General features: G+C 38.5%; 1 protein-coding gene and 1 long non-coding RNA gene across 10 annotated transcripts in view; one reads left to right on the plus strand and one right to left on the minus strand.

The window, feature by feature from the left end:
* The window catches only part of TDRD1 (tudor domain containing 1), a 53343-nt gene extending 31343 nt beyond the window's left edge, over positions 1-22000 (minus strand). For 3 of the 8 annotated variants that reach the window (XM_077877547.1, XM_077877555.1, XM_077877556.1), the window contains exons 1-3: positions 21323-21572; positions 11912-12236; positions 9633-9691 (exon numbers count right to left, since the gene is read on the minus strand). In XM_077877547.1, the coding sequence (XP_077733673.1) occupies positions 9633-9691; positions 11912-12206 (354 nt within the window). In that variant the 5' untranslated portion in view covers positions 12207-12236; positions 21323-21572. Of the gene's footprint in view, positions 1-9632; positions 9692-11911; positions 12378-21322; positions 21574-21864 lie in introns of those variants that run through there. The other 5 variants (XM_077877549.1, XM_077877551.1, XM_077877553.1 and 2 more) reach the window with 5 other exon arrangements.
* On the plus strand, positions 21684-25315 carry LOC144301080 (uncharacterized). Of its 2 annotated transcripts, none has more exons than XR_013367810.1 (2): positions 21684-22157; positions 23266-25315. It is a non-coding gene; the product is annotated as an uncharacterized LOC144301080 (long non-coding RNA). The 2 variants fall into 2 exon arrangements; XR_013367811.1 differs by lacking the exon at positions 21684-22157 and adding an exon at positions 22164-22300.
* The last annotated feature ends 1209 nt before the right edge of the window (positions 25316-26524 follow it).

Raw genomic sequence — 26524 nt, forward strand, 5'->3', positions numbered from 1 at the left:
TATCCTAGAAAAATGGCTAAAGAAAATTCTCTAAACGTAAAGGAAATAATGAAGGAATGTCTGAAGAAAAGAACACATTAAAGCAAAAATACAACAAGCGCTATAGATTCATAGAATAGAAAAAACTGTGAAGCAAAATGAAACTGAAAGAAGGAGACAATATAATCATAGCTAGGGACTTTAACATCCCTCTCTCAACAATTAATAGAACTACACAGAAAATCAGCAAGAATACAGAAGAACTCAAGATCACCCATCAACCAACAGATTCTGTTAGACATTCACAGATCATTCTACCCAACAACAGAAAGGACATTCTTTTCAAGTACTAACAGAACATACACTAAGACCACACACTGGGCCAGAAAACAAAGCTCAACAAATTTAAAAGAATTTAAATCACACAGAAGATGTTTTTCAACCACAGCTGACTCAAACTAGAAATAAATAAGTGACAAATAATCTCCATACATTTGAAAACAATACACTTCTAAACTCATTAATCAAAGAGGAAGTCTCAAAGGAAATTTTTTTAAAAAGTGAAAATGAAAGTTTAACAATTCAAAATTTGTAGGACACAGGTAAAGCATTGCCAACAGGTAAATTTATAGCACTAAGTTCACACATTAGAAAAAAAGAGAAAGTCTCCTTTCTAAATTCCCATCCTAAGAACCTAAAAAATAAGACAAAAACATGCCCAAGGAAGCATTAAAGATAAAAGGAGAAATCAAGGAAATGAAAAATGACCTGGGGGGTGGGGGCGCAGAAATCAATGAAACAAAGACCTAGTTCTTTGATAAGATCAACAAGTGGTCAAGTGGATGGCTCAGTTGGATAAGTGTCTGACTTCAGCTCAGGTCACAATCCCAGGGTCCTAGGACCAAGCCATGGTGGGTCAGGATCCCCCTCTACCTGCCCTACTCCAGTTTGCATTTACAAGCTCTCTCAACTAAATATAATCTTCAAAAAAAAAATAAAATTGATCTAGCAAGACTGTTTGAAAAATAAGACAGAAATTACCAATATCAGGAATGAAACATATACCTTATTACAGACCCTGAAGACATAAAAATGATAATAATGGAATACTCTGAACTATATACATACAGATTTCATGATGTTGACAGACTAATTCTTCAAAAATCACAAATTAACACAATATGAAACAGATAATGTGAATAGTCCTATAAATGTTAAAGAAATGGAAACTCCTAAAAAAGAAACCTTCACACTTAACATGGTTTTCACTGGAGAACAGTACCAAATGCTTAAAGAATTAATACCAATCTTATACAACCTCTCAGAAAAGTAATATTACCTTGGTTCCCCACCCATATGAAGGTAGTTAAAAAGAGAATATTACAAACTGCTCATAAAAACAGATATAAAAATCCTACTCAAAATGATACCAGATATAATTCAGCAATATACAAAATTAACTATACACCATGACAGAGTGTTTATTCCAGGGATGTAAGGCTGGTTAAATATTTTAAAACACCAATGTAATCCACTATAGTAATAGATTAAAGATCAATTATTGATGGATGAAGGAAAAACATTTAGAAAAACAACACCTATGCATGATCAAAACCATCAAAAAAAAAGTAGCAAAAGAAAATTTCACCAAGTTGATAAGGATCATCTATAAAAATCCCATAGCTAAGATTACACTTAATAGTGAAAGGCTCAACGCTTTCCCACCGAGTTTGGAAGTAAAGCACAATACCCACCATCACCAGTGTTAGAAGTTCTAGCCCGTGCAATGTGGCAAAAAAAGGAAATATAAAATATATTGAAAAGAAACTGTTCCTTTTTGCAGAAGATACAACTGTCTACATAGAAAAAAATCCCAAGGAATCTACAAAAAATTCATTGAATAAGTGACTTTAGCAAGGTCACAGGATACAAGAGACACATGCAAAACCATATTTATATATATTAACAATGAACATGAGGACACAGGGGAATAAAAAAATACAATATTTACAATGACTTAAAAAAAAAAAAAAGAACCCAAATCCAGATGTAAATATAACAAGCTGAAAACTACAAAGGGACAGAAATCAAAGAAGAGCTAAATAAATGGAGATATTACATTCATGGGCTCGAAGATTCAACACAGCAAAAAAACCTATAATCCTCAAGTTGATAAGCAAGTTTAATGCAATTACTATCAAAATCTCAGCCAGACTTTTTGCAGCTACGGACAACATTATTCCAGAATGTACACTGGAACATTGGAAGGCACAGGAACTATAGTAGCTAAAACAATTTTGGAAAAGAAAAAAAAAAAAAAACAGTGGGAGAAATCACTGTACCCAACTTTAAGACTTAGGACTTGGCTCCAGTATTGCGTGATACTGGAGGAGGGATACATAGATCAATGGAAAAGAATAGACAACCCAGAATAGACCCATACAAATTTGCCCAACTAATTTTTGACAAAAGTGCAAAAGCAATTCAGTAGAGGAAATATAGCATTTTTAACAAATGGTGCTGGGGAAATTAGACATAAAAAATAAAACTTCAAATTAACTCAAATCTACTCAAAGTAGACCTCAAATCTAAATGTAAAAGTATAAAACTTATGGGGAAAAAAAAACCCCAAAATTTTCTGGATCTGAAGAAGCAAAGAATTTCTAGACACCAAAAGCATAACTCATAAAAGAAAAAGTGGTCAGGACATCATTAAAATTAAAACTTGTGCTCTGCTAAACACCCTGGTAAGAGAATGAAAAGACAAGCTACAGGGACACCTCGGTGGCTCAGTGGTTTAGCGCCTGCCTTCGGCCCAGGGCATGATCCTGGAGTCCAGGGATCAAGTCCCACATCGGGCTCCCTGCATGGAGCATGCTTCTCCCTCTGCCTGTGTCTCTGCCTCTCTCTCTCTCGAATAAATAAAATCTTTAAAAGAAAGAAAAAACAAGCTACAGACTGGAGAAATCATTTTTGAATCACATATTTGACAAAAGACTAGAACCCAGAATATATAAAGAACTTCCAAAGCTGAGCAAAAAAAAAAAAAAAAAAAAAAATTCCAAATTAGAAAATGGACAAAAGGAGGAGGGGGCAAGATGGCAGAAGAGTAGGGTCCGCAAGTCACCTGTCCCCATCAAATTACCTAGATAACTTTCAAATCATCCTGAAAACCTACTAATTTGGTCTGAGATTTAAAGAGAGAACAGCTGGAATGCTACAGTGAGAAGAGTTCGCGCTTCTATCAAGTACAACTTGTTTTTGGCCACTCTGCACTGAGCAAAATAACGAGAAGGAAAAACTCACCTCAAAAGAAAGAATCAGAAACAGTCCTCTCTCCCACAGAGTTACAAAATTTTGATTACAATTCAATGTCAGAAAGCCAATTCAGAAGCACAATTATAAAGCTACTGGTGGCTCTAGAAAAAAGCATAAAGGATTCAAGAGACTTCATGACTGCAAAATTTAGATCTAATCAGGCAGAAATTAAAAATCAATTAAATGAGATGCAATCCAAACTAGAGGTCCTAACGACAAGGGTTAACGAAGTAGAAGAATGAGTGAGTGCCACAGAAGACAAGTTGATGGCAAGGAGGGAAACTGAGGAAAAAAGAAAAATAATTAAAAGATCATGAGGATAGGTTAAGGGAAATAAATGACAGCCTCAGAAGGAAAAAATCTACGTTTAATTGGGGTTCCCGAGGGCGCCGTAAAGGACAGAGGTCAAGAATATTATTTGAATAAATCATAGCTGAGAACTTTCCTAACTTGGGAAGGGAAACAGGCATTCAGATCCAGGAGATAGAGAGATCTCCCCTAAAATCAGCAAAAACCTCTAAACACCTCGACATTTAATAGTGAAACTTGCAAATTCCAAAGATAAAGAGAAGATTCTTAAAGCAGCAAGAGACAAGAAATCTCTAACTTTTATGGGGAAAAATATTAGATTAACAGCAGACCTCTCCACAGAGACCTCGCAGGCCAGAAAGGGCTGGCAAGATATATTCAGGGTCCTAAATGAGAAGAACATGCAGCCAAGAATACTCTATCCAGCAAGGCTCTCATTCAGAATGGAAGGAGAGATAAAGAGCTTCCAAGATAGGCAAACAATCCACAAAAACAGGGACTGAATAGGTATTATGATACTAAATTCATATCTTTCAATAGTAACTCTGAACGTGAATGGGCTTAATGACCCCATCAAAAGGTGCAGGGTTTCAGACTGAATAAAAAAAAAAAAAAATCAAGACCCATCTATTTGCTGTCTACAAGAGACTCATTTTAGACATAAGGACACCTACAGCCTGAAAATAAAAGGTTGGAGGACCATTTACCATTCAAATGGTCCTCAAAAGAAAGCAGGGGTAGCCATCCTTATATCAGATAAATTAAAGTTTATCCCAAAGACCGTAGTAAGAGATGAAGAGGGACACTATATCATACTTAAAGGATCTATCCAACAAGAGGACCTAACAATCATGAATATTTATGCCCTGAATGTGGGAGCTGTCAATTGTATCAACCAATTAATAACCAAAGTTAAGACATACTTAGATAATAATACACTTATACTTGGTGACTTGAATGTAGCACTTTCTACAATCAACAGGTCTTCTAAGCACAACATCTCTAAAGAAACAAGAGCTTTAAATGATACACTGGACCAGATGGACTTCACAGATATTTACAGAACTTTACATCCAAACGCAACTGAATACACATCCTTCTCAAGCGCACATGGAACTTTCTCCAGAAGAGACCACATACTGGGTCACAAATCAGGTCTTACCTGACACCAAAAGACTGGGATCGTCCCCTGCATATTTTCAGACCATAATGCCTTGAAATTAGAACTAAATCACAAGAAGAAGTTTGGAAGGATTTTAAACACGTGAAGGTTGGGATCCTTGGGTGGCGCAGCGGTTTGGCACCTGCCTTTGGCCCAGGGCGTGATCCTGGAGACTCGGGATCGAATCCCACATCAGGCTCCCGGTGCTTGGAGCCTGCTTCTCCCTCTGCCTGTGTCTCTGCCTCTCTCTCTCTCTCTCTCTCCCCGTGTGACTATCATGAATAAATAAATTTAAAAAGAAAAAAATTTAAAAAAAATAAATAAAATAAACACGTGAAGGTTAAGGACCATGCTGCTAAAAGATGAAAGGGTCAATCAGGAAATTAGAGAAGAATTTAAAAAGATTCATGGAAACTAATGAGAATGAAGACACACACAACTGTTCAAAATCTTTGTGATACAGCAAAAGCAGTCCTGAGGGGGAAATACACCGCAATATAAGCATCCATCCAAAAACTGGAAAGAACTCAAATACAAAAGTTAATCTTGCACCTAAAGGAGCTGGAGAAAAAACAGGAAATAGATCCTACACACAGTAGAAGAAGAGAGTTAATAAAGATTTGAGCAGAACTCAATGAAACAGAGACCAGAAGAACTGTGGAACAGATTAAGAAAACCAGGAGTTGGTTCTTTGAGAGAATTAGTAAGACAGATAAACCATTAGCCAGCCTTATTAAAAAGAAGAGAGAAAAGACTCAAATTAATAAAATCATGAATGAGAAAGGAGAGATCACCACCATTATCAAGGAAATACAAACGGTCTTAAAAACTTATTATGAACAGCTTTACGCCAATAAATTAGGCAATCTAGAAGAAATGGATGCATTTCTGGAAAACCACAAACTACCAAAACTGGAACAGGAAGAAATAGAAAACCTGAATAGGCCAATAACCAGGGAGGAAATTGAAGCAGTCATCAAAAACCTCCCAAAAGTCCAGGGCCAGATGGCTTCCCTGGGGAATTCTATCAAATGTTTAAAGAAGAAACCATACCTATTCTACTAAAGCTGTTTGGAAAGATAGAAAGAGATGGAATACTTCCAAACTCGTTCTATGAGGCCAGCATCACGTTAATTCCAAAACCAAACAAAGACCCCACCAAAAAGAATTATAGACCAATATCCCTGATGAACATGGATGCAAAAATTCTCAACAAAATACTAGCCAATAGGGATCCCTGGGTGGCGCAGCGGTTTGGTGCCTGCCTTTGGCCCAGGGCACGATCCTGGAGACCTGGGATCGAGTCCCACGTCGGGCTTCCGGTGCATGGAGCCTGCTTCTCCCTCTGCCTGTGTCTCTGCCTCTCTCTCTTTCTCTCTCTCTGTGACTATCATAAATAAATAAAAAATTAAAAAAAAAATACTAGCCAATAGGATCCAACAGTACATTAAGAAGATTATTCACTATGACCAAGTAGGATTTATCCCCAGGATGCAAGGCTGGTTCAACACTCGTAAAACAATCAATGTGATTCATCATATCAGCAAGAGAAAAAACAAGAACCATATGATCCTTTGAATAGATGCAGAGAAAGCATTTGACAAAATACAGCATCCATTCCTGATCAAAAGTCTTCAGAGTGTAGGGATAGAGGGAATATTCCTCAACATCTTAAAAGCCATCTACGAAAAGCCCACAGCAAATATCATTCTCAATGGGGAAGCACTAGGAGCCTTTCCCCTAAGATCAGGAACAAGACAGGGATGTCCACTCTCACCACTGCTGTTCAACATAGTACTAGAAGTCCTAGCCTCAGCAATCAGGCAACAAAAAGAAAGAAAAGGCATTCAAATTGGCAAAGAAGAAGTCAAACTCCTTCTCTTTGCCGATGACATGATACTCTACATAGAAAACCCAAAAGACTCCACCCCAAGATTACTAGAACTCATACAGCAATTTGGTAGCATGGCAGCATACAAAATCAACGCCCAGAAGTCAGTGGCATTTCTATACACTAACAATGAGACTGAAGAAAGAGAAATTAAGGAGTCAATCCCATTTACATTTGCACCCAAAAGCATAAGATACCTAGGAAAAAACCTAACCAAAGAGGTAAAGGATCTATACCCTACAAACTATAGAACACTTCTGAAAGAAATTGAGGAAGACACAAAGAGATGGAAAAATATTCGATGCTCATAGATTGGAAGAATTAATATTGTGAAAATGCCAATGTTACCCAGGGCAATTTACACATTTAATGCAATCCCTATCAAAATACCATGGACTTTCTTCAGAGAGTTAGAACAAATTATTTTAAGATTTGTGTGTAATCAGAAAAGACCCCGAATAGCCAGGGGAATTTTAAAAAAGAAAACCATATCTGGGGGCATCACAATGCCAGATTTCAGGTTGTACTACAAAGCTGTGGTCATCAAGACAGTATGGTACTGGCACAAAAACAGACACATAGATCAATGGAACAGAATAGAGAATCCAGAAGTGGACCCTCAACTTTATGGTCAACTAATGTTCAACAAAGGAGGAAAGACTATCCACTGGAAAAAACACAGTCTCTTCAATAAATGGTGCTGGGAAAATTGGACATCCACATGCAGAAGAATGAAACTAGACCACTCTCTTGCACCATACACGAAAATAAACTCAAAATATCTAAATGTGAGACAAGATTCCACCAAAATCCTAGAGGAGAACACAGGCAACACCCTTTTTGAACTTGGCCACAGTAACTTCTTGCAAGATACATCCACGAAGGCAAGAAAAAAAAAAAAACAAAAATGAATTATTGGGACTTCATCAAGATAAGAAGCTTTTGCACAGCAAAAGAAACAGTCAACAAAACTAAAAGACAACCTACAGAATGGGAGAAGATATTTGCAAATGACCTATCAGATAAAGGGCTAGTATCCAAGATCTATGAAGAACTCATTAAACTCAACAGCAAAGAAACAAACAATCCAACATGAAATGGGCAAAAGACATGAACAGAAATCTCACAGAGGAAGACCTACACATGGCCAACAAGCACATGAGAAAATGCTCCGCATCACTGGACATCAGGGAAATACAAATCAAAACCACAATGAGATACCACCTCACACCAGTGAGAATGGGGAAAATTAACAAGACAGGAAACCACAAATGTTGGAGAGGATGTGGAGAAAGGGGAACCCCCTTGCACCGTTGGTGGGAATGGGAACTGGTGCAGCCACTCTGGAAAACTGTGTGGAGGTTCCTCAAAGAGTTAAAAATAGATCTGCCCTATGACCCAGCAATTGCACTGCTGGGGATTTCCCCCAAAGATTCAGATGCAATGAAACGCCGGGACACCAAGCGTTTATATTTTAGCAGTAATGTCCACAATAGCCAAACTGTGGAAGGAGCCTCGGTGTCCATCGAAAGATGAATGGATAAAGAAGACATGGTATATTTATGTATACAAATATTATTCAGCCATTAGAAACGACAAATACCCACCATTTGCTTCGACGTGGATGGAACTGGAGGGTATTATGCTGAGTGAAATAAGTCAATCAGAGAAGGACAAACATATGGTCTCATTCATTTTGGGAATATAAAAAATAGTGAATGGGAATAAAGAGGAAAGGAGAGAAAATGAGTGGGAAGTATCAGAGAGGGAGACAGAATATGAGAGACTCCTAACTCTGGGAAACGAACAAGGGGTGGTGGAAAGGGAGGTAGGCGGGGGGTGGGGGTGACTGGGTGATGGGCACCAAGGGGGGGGCACTTGATGGGATGAGCACTGGGTGTTATGCTATATGTTGGCAAATTGAACTCCAATTAAAAAAAATAAAGGAGATTCTATAAATGTTAATAGAAAAAAAAAGAAAATGGACAAAAGACATGAATAAACAGCTCACCAAAAAGGACACAGAGATGGCAAATATGCATGAGATGTTTATTATAAACAATTAGGGGAACATGATTAAAACCACTACAAAATATCACCACACACCTCTAAGAATGGGGACAATAAAAACCACCACCACCACCAAATGCTGGTGTGATACTGCAAATATTCTCTGTAGGAACATAGAATAGTATAGGTATGCTGGAAAACGCTTTAGTAGCTTCTTAAAAAAACTAAATATGCAATACTACATGACCCAGAAATTTCACCCCTGGGCATTTATCCCAGAGCAAAAACAAAAAACAAAAAACTTATGTTCACGTAACCTTGGACAGGAATGTTTATGAGTTTTAGCTGTAATAATCAAAAACTGAAAACCCTGCAGATGTACTTCAATATGTGAATGTTAAACCATGGACTACTTCTCAGCAATAAAAATAAAACTATTGATACAACAACCCTAGATGAATCTCCAGAGAATTATGCTGAGTGAATCCCAAAAGGTTACACTGAAAAGGATTCCATTTATGTAACATCCTTGAAATGACAAACTTTTGGATGTGGATTAGATTAGTAGCTCCATGGCTTAAGGAGGTGGTAGGGGCAAGAGGGAAATGGACGTAACCATAAACAGCATGTAAGGGAAAGATGGAAATAGTCTGTATCTTGACTGTTATCACCATCAACATCCTGACTGTTAAACACTAAATTCTGCACCATGTCACACAGGGAGAAACTGGGAATAGCTACACAGGATCGGTAATATTTCTGCATGTCAAATAAGGCTGCATTTACAACTGTATAGCATTACTACAATTACCTAAAAAGAACGGTTTTTATAAGATACTAGGATAAAGAAAAGGAAGCTTGACCTTGAATAATATCTGAAAATTGAGTAATTCTACATTAACAGAATACATGCTTAGAATCTTTTACCCAACAAAAACACAAAATAGAAAAAAAAAATCTTACATTATTTACTTTTTTGGGTGGTGAACTGTTTCCAACATTTAATGGTGACACTGAGTTTCCTGAAGAGAGAAAACATAAAAGCAAATTACTTTATTCCTGAAAAATGTATAATACTGTAATTAGATATTCAAATAAGAAAGCTATACCAAAATAGCCTTAAACCTACATTAGAAATAAGCAACATCCTAATTTTCCTAATGAGAAATAAGGATTTGTTTGAAACTTAATTACTACTCCTCTTACTGTAAATTTTTCTCCACTCACTAAGTTCTCAGACTTTTTTGAACTTGGACTCATTTATACACTTAGAAATTGAGAACCTTAAAGAGATTTCATTTATATGGTCTATGTCTGTAAATATTTACTAATATTTACAGACATAGAAATATGTCTGTAATTACAGACATACAGAAATTAAGGGCCATCTGGGTGGGTCAGTCAGTTAAGCATCCAACTCCCAATTTTAGCTCAGGTCATGATTTTAGGGGTCCCGAGACTGAACGCTGTGTGGGGCTCTGTGCTAGGTATGGAGCCTGCTTAAGATTTTCTCATTCCCTCTGTGCCCCCCAAAATGTTAAAAACAAATTAAAATGATAAATTTTAAACTTTTAAAAATTAAATACATTTAAAAATAAATGCATTACATTGACATGGTTTTTAAAACAACTACATTTTCCAAAGCAAAAAAAAAAAAAAAAAATTGAGTATCATTGTTTTATGTTTTTACACATCTCTTTAGGTATAACTAATGGTAGTTGGTTCACATACCTGCTTTTGCATTCAATCCTCTGTGTTGCCTTTGTTGAAGCATAAAATAAAATCTGGCCTCTCACAGATACGTAGTTGCAAAAAGAAGTATTTAATGGCCTTCTCAGATAATTACAGATATTTTCCTTTAACATCATGCCAAAACTCAAGTGATAGTTTAATTGGTAGTTGCAATGTGGACTAAAACTTGTTTATAATGTGACACTGGAATCCACTGATTTATCCTGCACTTTGAGTGGATTTTTACCCGTGCATGACTATGCATCCTGCATTGGTCATTTGGAAAAGACTAAGAAACTCGGAGTTATGCAGATCTTCAAATGTGGACAGATTTCATTATATAATATTTTAAAAATCATGTGTGTTAGTTAAGATCACCACTGCATCTCACCAGAAAAGTTTAAGTATTGAAAAGCTGTCACTATGGAGTGGCAGAAATGGGTTTTCTGAAATTCTCATGTTTGCTCGAAATCTTGAATTTTATCATTAGCAACAAAATACTATCAAGTATTTTCCTTGAAGTAACAGCCTCACTTTGTTCATTTTTGAGAAAATGAATGCCAGATATCTAAATCTGAATAACCAACTTTATCATTCTTTTCAAGTAAAAATGATGTTTCAACAAAAAGTTTCCATATAGCTCAGAGCTCAATCACACACATGCTTTTCATACTTGCCTATAAAGCAGAAGGTAGGGATAATTCCCATTGTGTTACACAAAATACCAAACTGTAACGAGTATCAATATTTAGTAATAATTCTTAGAGTTCTGTCAAGGACATCCCTAAAAAAGGCATTTCTGGCTTTGTCTTAACTACAAGTTCACAGCAATGAAAAACCAATGACTAGCCCAGGCAGGTATCCCTACCTACAATGGAGTTAATGAAGCATCAGTGGTTTACTCACCTTTGCTTCTGCACCATCATTGTAAAGTCAGCACAATGATATTTTAATATTATTGGGAAAACAGTTTTGACCCCTTTCTTAGGAAACCCCAGAGGCCCAAGGGCCACACAAGTGAACTACAATCACCATTACATTAAAAGATCCCATCTGATATATGTATTCACTGAAGGCCCAGCTTCCTTAAAAACCAGGGTTTTGGAATTAGGACTAAAGGAACAATTCTTAAAAATCTAATGAAACAATTTAACGTCTTACATATATCTTTGTGAGCTACTGTATGCATATAATTTGTACAGCATTTAAAAAATATGGCCAATCTTTAAAAAGCCATAGTATGTCCTTTTTATATCCCTAGTAGAGTTAGTTCTCCCACTGTGGGGAGAAAGCTCATCTGTAAACATTCTCTTCTCCTAAATCCTTTTTGTGATGAAACTAGTCAAAGGAAGCTATTTGGCATGTGGCTTTTCTAAATCTTTAAATGCAAATACTGTACGGTAGCCATTTAGTTGTTCTGTTAATAGCCCACGGATGTGTGATTATATACCTGTGATAAGCCAAAGAAATTATCAGACTCAAGAATTAGTAAGCCTATAGTTTTCACTCACCTGCTGACGTCTTCCTATCTCCTTTGGATCCAACCACCTCTCCATTGATGCTGTTAGGGTTTGAAGATACTGAACTGTCTGCTTGACTAGCCAAATACTGTTTGGTTTGCTCACAAAGCAAAAAATTGTTTTTATTTCCATTCTCTGGGCTTTTCAACCGGAAATTAGGGTGGTTAGCATGTCCTCCAGGACTTCTTAAAGAATCAGGTGCTGGAAGTTGGTTTTCATTTTTCTCGAAATTAAATGGCTCTGTCATTTTACACGTAGATGCCTCCAAATTATTTCTTGAGATCATATTATGTGGCAATTTAACATTCACAGAAGTCTATGGGAAGAAGTGTATTTAAAAGGCAATTTTTAATGACAAAAGTAGAAGCACTGCAGGCCCAGGTGATTTCTTTTTATGTAACAAGTAATGCTCATGAATAATTCCAAAGCAGAGGTAACCATGATATCACAGCCTGGCCTAAAGACACAAACAGAATGATTCTCTATTGGTAAGTATAAACTCCCAAGTTTCACACAATTCAACCACAGACAAAAGGCTAACACAAGAGACATCAAAAGAGTAATCTCAGAGTTCGATACCATTTTTTACTTTAAAAAGCTTTTCAAACAACAGGAATAAAAAAGGACTTTCATGTTTTAAAAGAAATATTTCCAACCCAGAGCATGCAACTTAATGGTGAAATACAATAGAGGGTATTGTCTTCATCAGGTCATCACCTACCTTTCTAGCCTTCCAGAATCCCTCTACGACTCCTACTTTCAACACTAAGATCTTGTATACGCTGAATCCAGCTCCCCAGTGCCCTCTCTCTTCCTCATTGGCCTGGTAAACTCCTTCCTTCCCAGTCATCCCTTAGGGTTTGCCTCAGCTGACCCCTGTTTGGTCTGTTTTTCCCAAGTCCTTTGCTTTGATAATCTCCAGCTGAGCTTCCATAAATTATAATTTGTAGCTACTGCTTTTAAAGACCTAACTTTATGCACCTTTCTCTGAAAATAAGGTACATGTATTGTTACAAATTGCCTTTGAGAAACCTCTATCCAGACCCTATGCTAGCTTGTTTTTCTATTACTCTTAAAGAATACTAAGTGTCCTGCCCAAGGGAAGTAATAAAAGCAGACAAACAACTTTTCTGAGGTTGTGACCTACAGCTTTGTCTGTAGGCAGCAGGTAAAACTGCCTATTGTCCCAAAACTGCTCAGGGGGAAAAAATTAAAATAAAAGAGCCACAGAAAACTAAACTGGAATACGTAGTATCTAAAAGTGATTTAACATTGTTTTAAAGGGAAGACAGGGATGACTAGGTGGCTCAGCAGTTGGGCGTCTGCCTTCGGCCCAGAGTGTGGTCCCGGAGTCCTGAGATCGAGTCCCACATCGGGCTCCCTGCGTGGAGTCTGCTTCTCCCTCTGCCTGTGTCTCTGTCTCTCATTAATTAATTAATTCATAAATAAATAAATAGAAGATGAACAAATAGCAAAAACATCCTTCTTCCTGGTGTCCTAAAATTTTCTTCTAATTTCTCAATTTAAATTAGGTCTAGCCTAATCCATGACAATACAGAAAAGAGAGTGAAATAATAAAGAAATGCACAGGCACACTCAAAGGTATGGAACTCTCAGTGGGCCAGATCTTGGGAAAATCCCTAATTGAAGGTCTGTAGACAGGCAGTTATGGTGGGAGACCCTGCAGCTCAGGAAAAGCACGTGTGGCAATGAACACACCTACACCAAAGAATCAGAGTGAGTGAGAATGAGAATGTTGGGCGCAGTGAGCAAGAAATACTGTGAAGTTACAAAAGGAAAATAACTTCTAGGGGAAAACTGGTGGGGTTAAGAATACTGAGTAACTCCAGACTCTGTAAAAGAAATACAAAGAATGTGCATTAAAATATTAGGGTAACTACCAAAACAAAACAATGCATAATTTTAAAATTACAGAAAAAAAACTCAGACTAACAGGAAAAAAATCCAAGTATGGTCAATGGAAAACAAGTAAGATGACAGAACCAAACCCAAGTAATCCAGTTATCAATGATTTAGTCTCAAAAGAGAAAAAGACTTAGGGAGAAAAACATCCTGCTAGATGTTACACACAAGCAGCACAAATAAAACAAAATGATATGGCAAGCTTGGAAATAACAACTAAAACATGTGCTATGTAAATAACCAAAAAAGATGGAATACTAATATTAATAACTGATAAAACAGAACTCAATTGGGACAAAGATTTTTTTTACGTTGATGACTACTGGAGGAGAGAGAGCAGCCAATGTCCCCAGATCTATAAAACAAAGTGAAAGAGGAGAAATTCAGTCCACAGTGAGGACACACATGCCTTAGACAGTTGTCAACAGAAAACAAGTGGTGATATTTTAGTACCACAATAAACTTGATCTAGTAGGGACCAATACAATCAACAACATTCATTTTTCCAACACTGGGCATACACTAGACTAGAAAAGCCACCTCAACTAACTCCAAAAACACTAATGCCATGCAAAACACATTCACTTGCCACAGTACACAAACCTCCATCTCAAGTTTTGTTTCCCAGAGAATCAGCCTACAACAACCACATTAGTGTGTGAAGGGTTTTGTTTGTTTTTTTTTTTTAAAGGTGGTAAAATATCACAAAGGAAATATCAAACATGACTACGGAAAACAAAACAAAAAACCCCACAAAAAACAAAAAACAAAAATCACAAAAAAACAGCAAATAAGCCAGAAAATAAAGATTAACAAAAGACAGAAAATGCAGTATCAAATTTTTTAAAAAGAAGGATAAATAGTAAAAACATTCAGATACTATAGCAGACTATATGACCCAAAGGCCATCTTCTACCTCTGATTTAGCAGCTTGAGTTAGAGACAATACTGCCCATAATCAATTCTCCTGAGCAGAATTTCTCAGAAAGCTCTGTCCTTTCCTGATGAACAGGAACATTTTTGGCTGCATTTGCCCCTTTCTTCCTGTAACACAATCAGGAAGCAATAAACAAAAAGGAAGAGAGCACACCTTAAGGATAGGAGAACCAAAAAGAGCACCTGGTGTCTCTGGCAGTGTCCTCGAGTTGCTACACCAGCCCTGATCTGTCTATGCATAGACTCACTGTGGCATCAAATAAACCCATAAGTTTTCTGCTATTTGCAGCCCAATTGATACAGATACCACTAAAATGTGAGCAAGAGGCATGAACAGAATGCACAAAACATGAAGATTACTTGATAAACATATGGGGAAAATATTCAACATCATCTGTAATAAAAAAAATTTCAAATTAAATGACTATTATTTTCTGCTCAGCATGGGTGTAATTAAGAGGGACACCATCAGGGAGCCTGGGCAGCAGTCAGTTAAGTGACCAACTCTTGACTTCAACTCGGGTCATGATCTCAGGGTTATGAGATTGAGCCCTGTGTTGAGCTCCATGCTCAGGGCAGAGTTGGCTTGAGATTGTCTCCCTCCCTCCCTTCCTCCTTCCATCCCTCTCATGCACAGGCTCTCTTTCAAATAAATGAGAGAGGCACCTGGGTGCCTTAGGGGCACCTGGGTGTCTTAGTTGATTAAGTATCTGCCTTCAGCTCAGGTCATGATCCTCGGGTCCTGGGATAGAGCCCCAAATGAGGCTCCCTGCCAAGCAGGGAGCCTGCTTCTCCCTCTCCCTCTCCCCTCCTCTCTGCTCATGCTCCTTCTCTCTCAAATAAATAAAATCTTTGAAAAAATAGATAAAAATCTTTGGAAAGTAAAATGGACACTCATTGCAGGGAATATAAATATGTTCTTATGGGAAGACAGTTTGGATATACATACACACATCTGCACGTCTATAGATATATATATATTTTTTTAAATTTTATTTGCTAGAGAGCACATGTGTACACACAAGCAGCAGGAACAGCAGGGAGAGGGAGAAACAGGCTCCTCACGGAGCAAAAAGCAGGATACAGGGCTAGATCCCAGGACCCTGGGATCATGACCTGAGCCGAAAGTAGACACTCGACTGAGCCACCGAGGAGCCCGATAGATATATACACTTAAGGTATACATGTATTCTTTTTATTTTCTTGAGAGAGCACATGCAAGAGAGAGAGAGCACACAAAGGGCAGAGGGAGAGGGATAACCTTAAGCAGACCTCACACTTGACAGGGAGTTCGACAAGGGGCTGGATCTCACCACCTGAGATGCAACCAAGAGTTGGACACTTAACGGATCATGCCACCCAGTCACCTCAGGTATATGTGTATTCTTAAAAATGTTCCTAGCTACTCATCTGGTAACTCTACATCTAGAAATCATCCCATTAAAATCGGGGTGCCTGGGTGGCTTGGTTGGTTAAGTGTCCAACTCTTGATTTCCGCTCAGGTCATGATCTCAGGGTTGTGAGATGGAGCTCCTGGGGCATGAAGCCTACTTAAGATTCTCTCTCTCCCTGTCCCTGCCCCTCCACCCTGCCCCTCATCAAAAATAATAATAATCCTGAATATCTAAAGATCCTATTTAATATAGTTGAAGAAAAAGGTTAACTGTGATATCTCTACTAGAGAGAATATTAACACTACCATTTAGAATCCTAGTTTTCAAAATTATACAATATGTTAGAATAGAAATGAAGAAAATCAGAAACACTATTTTCAGAATAACTACAAAAAAAGAAAACCTCTCCATGTAAGCAAGACCAATGAAATACATTAAATTTTAAATAACAACGAGTGTTAATGGGTAAGTAGGCTGATGAATCTTTTTTACAGTCTTTTTTCATTTTCCAAGTGTTTAAAGATTACTTTTATAGAAAAAGGCATTTTAAAGACTAAAATATTAATATTACATTTAAAGTAAGCTATTTTCCCTTAAGTGTTGTTAATTTCAAACCAAGTAAAGGGGACACCTGGGTGACTCAGTGGTTGAGCCTCTGCCTTTGGCTCAGGTCGTGATCCTGGGGCCCTGGGATGGAGTCCCACATCAGGCTCTCCCCACAGGAAGTCTGCTTCTCCTTCTGCCTATGATTCTGCCTCTTTATCTCTCATGAATAAATAAAATCTTTAAAAAAATAAACCAAGTAAAGGACTAAGTAATATTAAAACCACAAAATCAGGGGATCCCTGGGTGGCTCAGCGGTTTAGCGCCTGCGTTTGGTCCAGGGCGCGATCCTGGAGTCCAGGGATCGAGTCCTGCGTCGGGCTCGCGGCATGGAGCCTGCTTCTCCCTCCTCCTGTGTCTCTGCCTCTCTCTCTATGATAAATAAATAAATAAATCTTAAAAAAAACCACACACACACAAAATTAGGGTATAGTCCTCTTCAAGACACCATTGGGACCCTCAACATGTAACTCTTGAAATAGCTTTTCCTTTGTCTTTATTCAGTAAGGCTGATGGAAAGGCAATTCACAGCTTTCTATCCTGTATCATAGCCATAGATAGTTATGTCTACATGCTAGATTTTAAGTAGCTTGTGCAGGAACCAGGTCTCACTAAAAACATTAACAACAAAAACCCTGGTTTCCCATAGCACCTAACATAGTGTTTTGTACAATGAGGCATTAAAAAGATAATTATATGATGAAACTATTTAAAGTGCATTATTGCACTGTTTTCATGACAATCTGGAGAGTGAAAATGAAATTCACAGTCTAAAGTTACATGTGGCAATCTTAAATAGAGAATTACATCACCTTATGAGGTTTTCTCCAATTTAATAGCAGAATTTCAAGTCTTACATCCACTCCTCCAAAGTCCAAAAATTAGTAATTAAGTTTGACTCAGAAAAAAACCCAAAATCAGTCTTAAACCCAATGCAGAAGTTTAAGCACCAAATAAAAAAGATTTAAGCTTAAAAGAAGCTCCACCTAGAGTGGAATATGTAGGTTAGAAAGACACCTCACTTGCCTCACCCTATTCAGGAATTTTCATTACAACGCCCAGGGCAAATAGACATGTAGACCTGTTCTATAGCTAGAAGCTTATGACTTCAATTTTAGACAGCCAACTGTACTGCATTTTTATAAAATCGTTCACTTCCCAATTGACCGACTCCTGTTGCTGCCCTGTAACCATAACCTTTCAAATATCTGAGATATCTACCATTTCCACTTTGCTCCAGGTCCTTCACCAGCTTTTATAAACATCTTTGAGAGTCCTCACAAGTCTGGACTTTCTCTAGTTCATTAGAAACCCTCACATAGATAGACATCCTTCTCCTAACTGAACACTGGACTGCAGATGTGAGCCAACAGCCGATTGGAATAATCATTATACTACCCCTTACTTTGAACACTATTTCCCCTTATGCACCAGCTTCTGGAATAGCAGCCAGGACTACTGTGAGTATACATAAAACTTGCAGTTAACCTAACATCTTTTGGAATTGTTTTTTAAAGATTTTATTTATTTATTCATGAGAGATACAGAGAGAGAGAGGCAGAGACACAGGCAGAGGGAGAAGCAGGCTCCATGCAGGGAACCTGACGTGGGACTCAATCCCGGGTCTCCAGGATCACACCCCTCTCTTGGAATTTTAAAATGTGTTTATTATCACATAAAAATTGCCTTTTTTTTCTTTTGATTTACAGTCCTCTGAATTCTAAAATGTATTTCAACATTAAACACCTGTAAGAAATTGAAATGATCCCTGCTTGGCTTTATCCTACGTCAGCCACTGGGCATATCTGAATCTGGAATGGGCAGACACTATTCCATAATGCTGTGCTTTCCCACCTTGGGCTGCTTCCTTCTGGTATACAGGTATAGGGGTGTTACAGACATTGCTGCAAGAGTCATGATACCTCATAGGCTAATCCTACTCAGTTTTAAAACAGTTCCCCCATATACAATCTACTATTTTTTTACATGCTACTGGTGATGAATACTTATCCCCAAATCCACAATGATTAGTTATTTAACATAAGAGGTTAATTAGGAGGGTCCCCAAATTTCTTCATGTTAAAGGAATCACTGATGTAATAAAAGACCAGTGGAATGGAAGTAACTATCATAGTTCTACAGGCAAAAATAAGGTCTTGACTTTTGTTCTGTGCTTCATGATTTGACACCAACAAAACATGAAGCTAAGGGGCAAACCCTGTCTTTTACTCCCTTGGAATCCTGTTCCCCCTCCTCCATCTGGTCAAAAGCATCCCAGGATACACCTGCAACCAGTGACTGTAAGGCTTCTCCTTCTTTCCCAGAAGACTAGAAGCTAAAGTTAATTTTTACCATGGTGAGTTAATTCTTTTACTACCAAAAGTACTTGTAGCAGACACTTAGCTATGATTTTTTTTCTTCTCTAATGTTTTTTGTTTTTCTGGTAACCACACGCATTCAGTGAGAATGGCTACTCAAAGGAAACATTCAGTTCATTGAGGTTTTTATTTTTTTTATTTAAATTCAATTAACATATAGTGTATTATTAGTTTCAGAGGTAGAGTTCAGTGATTCATCAGTTGCATATAACACCCAGCTCTCATATCACGTGCCCTCCTTAATGCCCATCACCCAGTTACCTCATCCCCCTAACACCTAACCTGGCAATCCTCAGTTTGCTTCCTATGGTTCAGGGTGTTTTATGGTTTGTCTCCCTCTTTGATTTCACCTTGTTCTATTTTTTTCGCCTCCCTTCACCTATGCTCCTGTTCTGTTTCTTAAATTCCACATGAGTGAAAGCATAATTATTTTTCTCTGATTCACTTATTTCACTAACATAATACCCTGTAGTTTGATCCAATGGCAGGATTTCTTTTTTTGATGGTTAATATTCCACTGCACATATATATGTATATACATACACACGCACACCTCCCACATCTTCTTTATCCATTCAAATGTCAATGGACATCTGGGCTCTCTCCATAGTTTGCTATTGTGGACATTGCTGCTAACCGAAGAGGTAAAGGATCTGTACTCTGAAAACTATAGAACACTTATTAGAGAAATTGAGGAAGACACAAAGAAATGGAAAAACGTTCCATGCTCATGGATTGGAAGAACAAATATCTACCTAGAGCAATCTACACATTCAATGCAATTCCTATCAAAATACCATTAACATTTTTCCCAGAGCTGAACAAATTATCCTAAAATTTTTATGGAACCAGAAAAGATCCCGAATAGCCAAGGAATGTTGAAAAAGAAAACCAAAGCTGAATGCATCACAAACTATATTGCAGACTTCAAGCTACATTACAAAGCTGTAATCATCAACACAGTATGGTCCTGGCACTAAAACAGACACATTAATCAATGAAACAGAATGAGAACCCAGAAATGGACCCTCAACTCTATGGTCAACTCATCTTCGACAAAACAGGAAAGAATATCCAAAGGAAAAAAGATGGTCTCTTCAACAAACGGTGTTGGAAAAATTGGACAGCCACATGCAGGATGAAACTGCATACACAAAAATAGGCTCAAAATGCATGAAAGACAAATGTGAGATAGGAATCTTCAAAATCCTACAGAACACAGGCAGCAATCTCTGTGACCTGAGCCGCAGCAACTTACTAGATACGTCTCCAAAGGCAAGGGAAACAGAGGCAGAAATGAACTAAGTCCAATAGTTCATTTATCTTTTAAGATAAAAAGCTTTTTGCACAGCAAAAGAAATAATCGACAAAAACAAGAATGGGAAAAGATATTTGCAAATGTTTTATCAGATATGAGGCTGGTATCCAAAATCTATAAAGAACTTATCAAATCCCACACCTATGGAAGCATTCAGTTTTAAAGCTATGGAGCTCAAAGGTTCAGCAACACGTGAGCTTTAAAATGGGTCATACCCAAATGTAAGCAGAGTCTCATCTTCCTCATTCAGCTATGTTATCTGAGGCAAAAAAAAAAAAAAAAAACACTTCATCTTTCTCGGTTTGAGTTTCTGTAAAATGCGGCCCAATCTTAGTAACTTCCTCATAACACTTAACTGTGATGATTAAATTCAAGAATGTATGTAAACTACTTAGCACAGCAGCTGGTGCTTACTAAGTTCTTAAGAGGCAGCTAGCATTTCAAACTTTACTTTTATTGCCATTCCCACAAAGAATTTCCTCCACTCATGTGTAACTACTTTGGCACACTGAAATAATGAGGATTAAAGTATTCCTGAAAAATAATAATAAAAAATAAAATATTCCTATTTCCTTTATTCGTCCACGTAAGTAAGGGAGACCTGAGCAGGTGGAGGAACTTGCCAAACCCCACCAGGGCAGGCGCTCTTGCACAGCTGAGCTGAGAATCCGGGTCCTTTCCCATGCAGTACCTGGAGGACTCAACAAGGGAACTAGAAGCATCCTCTCCTACTCCAGAGGCCAAACAGGGCCAGCATATTTATAGCAGGAACCCAAGTAAAAAATATCCGACTGGCACACAGCAGCAGACACGCTACAAACACTTGCAAAATGAACCAGAGCCAGCTTACCGTATCTAGCTAAAGCCGTGCTGCATCTGCCTTTCCTACAGAAGGTAGGAAGTTAAGGACACTATTAAGTGCTAGTGTTGTTTGCACTGCAGCTCTGAGTTAAAACGCAAGCACTGACCGAATCCACAAACTAGTTTCTCTCAGGGACAAGAGCGCAAAGAGCTCCTCTGGTGGGATGCCAGCGGACGTTCACGCTTTGCAAAGTCATGCCTGGAAGTACAAAATATTTTCCAAGCCTGCGACAGGCCCCCCCTGCCCTCCCCACCGCCCCCCCCAGGCCCAGGGGGCTCAGTTCTTTTTCCTTTCGCCCCTCCCCCACCACAACCTCCAACCCTAGGCCTGCCCTTCCCAGCCCCGGCTCCAAGGGCTCCTCCCTTCCATCCTGTCTCCCACTTCCAAGCCCCCGGTGCCCGCTCAACGCCCGACCTCAACGCCCGACCCCAACGTCCGGCGCCCAACGTCCGGCGCCCAACGACCGAAGCCCCGCAGCCCTCACGCAGCCCCTTCCACTCCCCGCGCCCCACGCGCCTAGGAACCCTGACCTGGTACGAGGCAGGAGGGCCGCTGACCCCGCGCCGCCTCTGCAGCCCGGCCGTGGTGGCGCCCGCCCCGGGCCCTGCAGCCTCGCCGGCCGGAGGCGCTCCCCGCGCTCACCTCGCCTCCACGGGCCAGCCCCGCGCCAGCGCCGCGCCTGCGCAGTCCGCGCCCACGTGCGCCCTGCGATGCCCTCGCGCGCCCTCCGCGCGCTGCGGCCTCCGCGCTGTGCCCCAGGGCTGCGCGCTCCGAGTTCCTCCGCCCAGAGAACGGGGCGCAGAGCTCCCGGGGCTGCTCCCAGGTACGTGGCCCTGCCGATGCCGGGGGCGAGTTTTGAGCGCAAAGACGCACACTCTCTGCAATGGTCACTTGGGTTGCATTAACCACTTAACATCTTACAAGGCTTCCCAAATTAATCTACCTCCGCCTGGAAACTAAGCACAGGTGATCACTTTCCCCCTGACTACGGGCACCTGGTTCTATTGATGCTGCTCAAATATTTGTAAAACTTTCTTTTTTTTCTTTCTTTCTTTCTTTCTTTCTTTCTTTCTTTCTTTCTTTCTTTCTTTCTTTCTTTCTTTCTTTCTTTCTTTCTCTCTTCTTTCTTTCTTTCTTTCTCTCTTCTTTCTTTCTTTCTTTCTTTCCTTTCTTTCTTTTCTTTCCTTCCTTCCTTTCTTTTTTCTTTTCTTTCTTCTTTCTTTTCTTTCTTTCTTCCTTCTTTCCTTTCCTTTCCTCTTTTTTTTTTTTTGGACTAGGAACCTTTCAAAGTCAAGAGAAAAACTTAACCACCTAATTTCAACATTGTCAATTCACCAGCATCAGTCTTGCTCGCGTCTATACTTCAAAACACATTGTTCCCGTTGTTCGGAAGCAATTTCTGGCCTGCATCTTTTTTTCTTTGTAATAGATTTTTTTTTTTTTAAGAACAGTATTAGATTCACAGAATAAATTGAGAAGAGGGCGCAGAGTTTCCCCACATTAACCACACCCGGGTTCCTCTATTATTCATATTTCATTGTAGGATACATTAACTATGAGAAGGAACCAATATTGATACATTATTACTAAAGTCCAGAGTTTATGTAGATTTCTGGAGGCTTTACCTATTGTTCTCCAGAGCCAGAATTCCATTCAGGATACCACATTATTACATTTAGTTGTCATGTCTCCTTAGGCTTTTCTTGGCTATGGCAGTTTTTCAGACTTTCCCTGTTTTGATGATCTTGATAGATTCCAGAAATACTTGTCAGGTATTTTGTAAGATGCCCCACTGTTGGAGTTTGAGGTTTTTCTCATGATAAGACTAGAGGTAAGGGGTTTTTGGAAGGAAGGCTATAGAGGTAAAGTGCCATCTGTATAGTACCGTATCAAGTACATGATTCATAACAGTTGATGTTTTCCACCTGTAGGGAGCAAGATGGTGTCCCTCGTGTCAAGTAGTGACATAATCAGAAAAGCAACTATGACCAGATATCACCAAAACTAGTATAGACTGGGAGTACTAAGGACTAATAACCCATAAGGCCTGGAAGAACTAGGAGCTGATTAATCACTAGAACCAAAAGAGGCCTGCAAAGCTCAAGACTGATTAAACTGTAAAAAGGAAAAAAAAGTAATAAATACATAAATACATAAGTAAATAAACTGTAAAAAGGGAGGATTTCTGCAGCAAACTGCCAGACTCTCTGAGTGCTGACCCTTCCTCATCTGACCACATCAAAAGGCAACTGCTGCTGAAGACTGCCTGATTGATCTCCCAACATAATAAAGCTCCTCCACTTTTTAAACATTAAGCAGTAAGTGCCTAGAGCTGGCCCACACCTGACCAAGTCCTCATCTTAACTGTGCTCACAGACTGACTTGCTTTGTTTCATTAACTTCTTACCCTTATTGTATCTTGTTTGTTGCATAACTTTGTATTGTACTTTGTGTGATGTATATGAAGCCAAGTTAAATACATAGTGAAATGTCATTGAGTTTAGAATCCTGAACCTGCTTGCTATTGTACTAACCGTATTTTATGATTGAATAAAGCTGACATTGTGGAAAGACACAACTTTTACACACACCTTTATTTTTTTAATTAATTAATTTATTTTTTATTTTTTATTTTTTTTTTACACACACCTTTAAAACATGCTCAAGACACCACCACCTGACTGGTGTTCTTCAGTTTCTAAAGTTAGTTGCGTTTTCCCTCCCTTTGCCTATTATATACTTTGGTAGGAAGTCATTAAACACAGTTTACACCTAAGAAAGAAGTTATGCTCCCCCTCTTTGAGGGCTGGATATTGGAATTATTTCATATTTGTTTGCATGGGAGATTTGTCTCTTCTCCGTTATATATATGACCATATATACTGTAAATATATTAGTATGAACTGGTGTTTATTTTATGCTTTGGGTTGTAATCCAACACTACCTTATTTCCTTGCTCAAATTTTTCCAACTTTGGCCATCGGGAGCTCTTTTAGTTGGCTCTTGTTATCCTTTGACATATTCCCATCAATGTGGGGTTATTTTTATTTATTTGGGTTTTTTTAATCACTTTTACTTTTTGGGACATTGTATCTTTATACATATGTATCTTTCAAAGATCATAACTTTAAAAAACATCATCAAAACTTATTCCACCTTTAACAATTTCTTAATATCATTAATATTTAAAATTTCCAGAGTCTCAGATGATTTTTAATAATTGGTATGCTCAAGTCAGGCTCCAAGCAAGATCCTATTTTGTATTCAGTGATGTATTTTAAAAAGAGATTTCCTTTTAATCCCTTTCTTACAATTTATATGTTGAAGTAATGGCAGTTTTTCTTAAATTTTGAGCATATCCCCTGTGGCAAGAATACTTCACAGGTGGTATTGTGTTCCTCTAGTGCATCACATCAGAAGATACTTAATATCTCATTGTTTCTCTTCGGGGAATTATTAAAATTCATATAACAGGTTCCAGTGTTGTCAGCCCCATCGATCCATTATAAAGTTTTCCACTGGCTTTTTGTCTAATGATTCTAGACTCTCTGATGATCCATTTTTTTTTTAATCAAAATGATGCATTTATTCAGGGCAAATCTTAATTTTCTTCGTCTTCTTCAGAACAAAGAACTGCAAGAATGCCTAGAAGACTTGAAGTAATGCTGATTTACCGTCACCTTTATTGAAACTTGATTCCTTGAGCCAGAGGAAGGTCCTTACTGTAGTTGATAGTACAAGTGGATCTCTTCATGTACTGTTTCCAGGCATCACTCCCGGACTCCCGACCACCACCAGTGTGCTTTTCTCCTCCAAATGCACCTCCAATCTCAGCCCCACTCCTTGGGATATTGACATTTACAATGCCACAGTCGGATCCTTTCGATCCTAGATCCATTACTTCAAAGGGGTTGCAAATTCCTGGTAGTCTATTTTCTGCATTTATTATCTGGAATTCTTTAAATAACCTTTCCACATTGACTTTCCGAGTGAGATTCAGTTTGTAACAGAAAGTTATGATGCTTGATTCTTTTACTTTTCAGACTGTGATGATTCTTTTTTTTAATTTTTCTTTATTATTTATGATAGTCACACACACACACAGAGAGAGAGAGAGAGAGAGAGAGAGAGGCAGAGACACAGGCAGAGGGAGAAGCAGGCTCCATGTAAGGAGCCTGATGTGGGACTTGATTCCAGGACTCCAGGATCATGCCCTGGGCCAAAGGCTGGCGCCAAACCGCTGAGCCACCCAGGGAATCCCAATACACCTTAATTTTTGACATAGTAGAGGAGTCTCAATTGCTATTAGTTTTTTAATGCTATATTGTCTTTTGGCCGGTGGGCACACTTTTGAATTGGCTCCTGAGTCTTTGACACAACTATTATTTTTCTTCTTTGCTTTCTGATAAAACCAACATGTCTTAGATTTTCTTGCACCTTTCCTGCCCCAGACTAAGAATCTGCCCTTGATTTTACAAGGGGAGTCCAAGTGACTTTTTGTGGGAAAATATACTTAGAAATGATGGAGAAAAAAAAGGGTGTGCATTATGTTGAATGATATTCCAGGCCTTTTCAGTGGACAGACTTCTAATTTTAAAAAACGTATAGGACGCCTGAGTGGCTCAGCATTTGAGCACCTGCCTTGGGCCCAGGGTATGATCCTGGATACCCAGGTTTGAGTCCCACATGGGGCTCCCTGCATGGAGCCTGCTTCTCCCTCTGCCTGTGTCTCTGCCTTTCTCTCTCTCTCTCTCTCTCTCTCTCTCTCTGTCTCTCGTGAATAAATAAATAAAATCTTTAAAAAGAAAAAAAAGGACCATGAGTTCATACTGATATTTCTAAATTCAGATTTAGGATTTCAGAATTTTTACTTAACTTGTTTGATTTTGTATTTATATTTCCTTTATCTAATACTGAAAATCTTGGTTCCCAGAACCATAATTACTTATATGCTTATACTAATATGTATATTTTAAAAATAACAATAAGGATGTTATTACTGAAATTATGAGCTGAGAAAAAGGCTTACTTTTTCCCCCCTTGGATTATATATCTCACAGGGAATGTTTGGTCAAATTTAAAGTCAAATCATTTCTTCACCGTCAAAAACACTTTTAACTGCAAAGTGTGTTTTACTGTAGTATTTTCATTTAAGGAGGGAGGCGCGATTTCCTGTTGAAAAGGAAAGAG

Source organism: Canis aureus, chromosome 29 (assembly GCF_053574225.1).
Source record: "Canis aureus isolate CA01 chromosome 29, VMU_Caureus_v.1.0, whole genome shotgun sequence".
Lineage (NCBI taxonomy): Eukaryota > Metazoa > Chordata > Mammalia > Carnivora > Canidae > Canis > Canis aureus.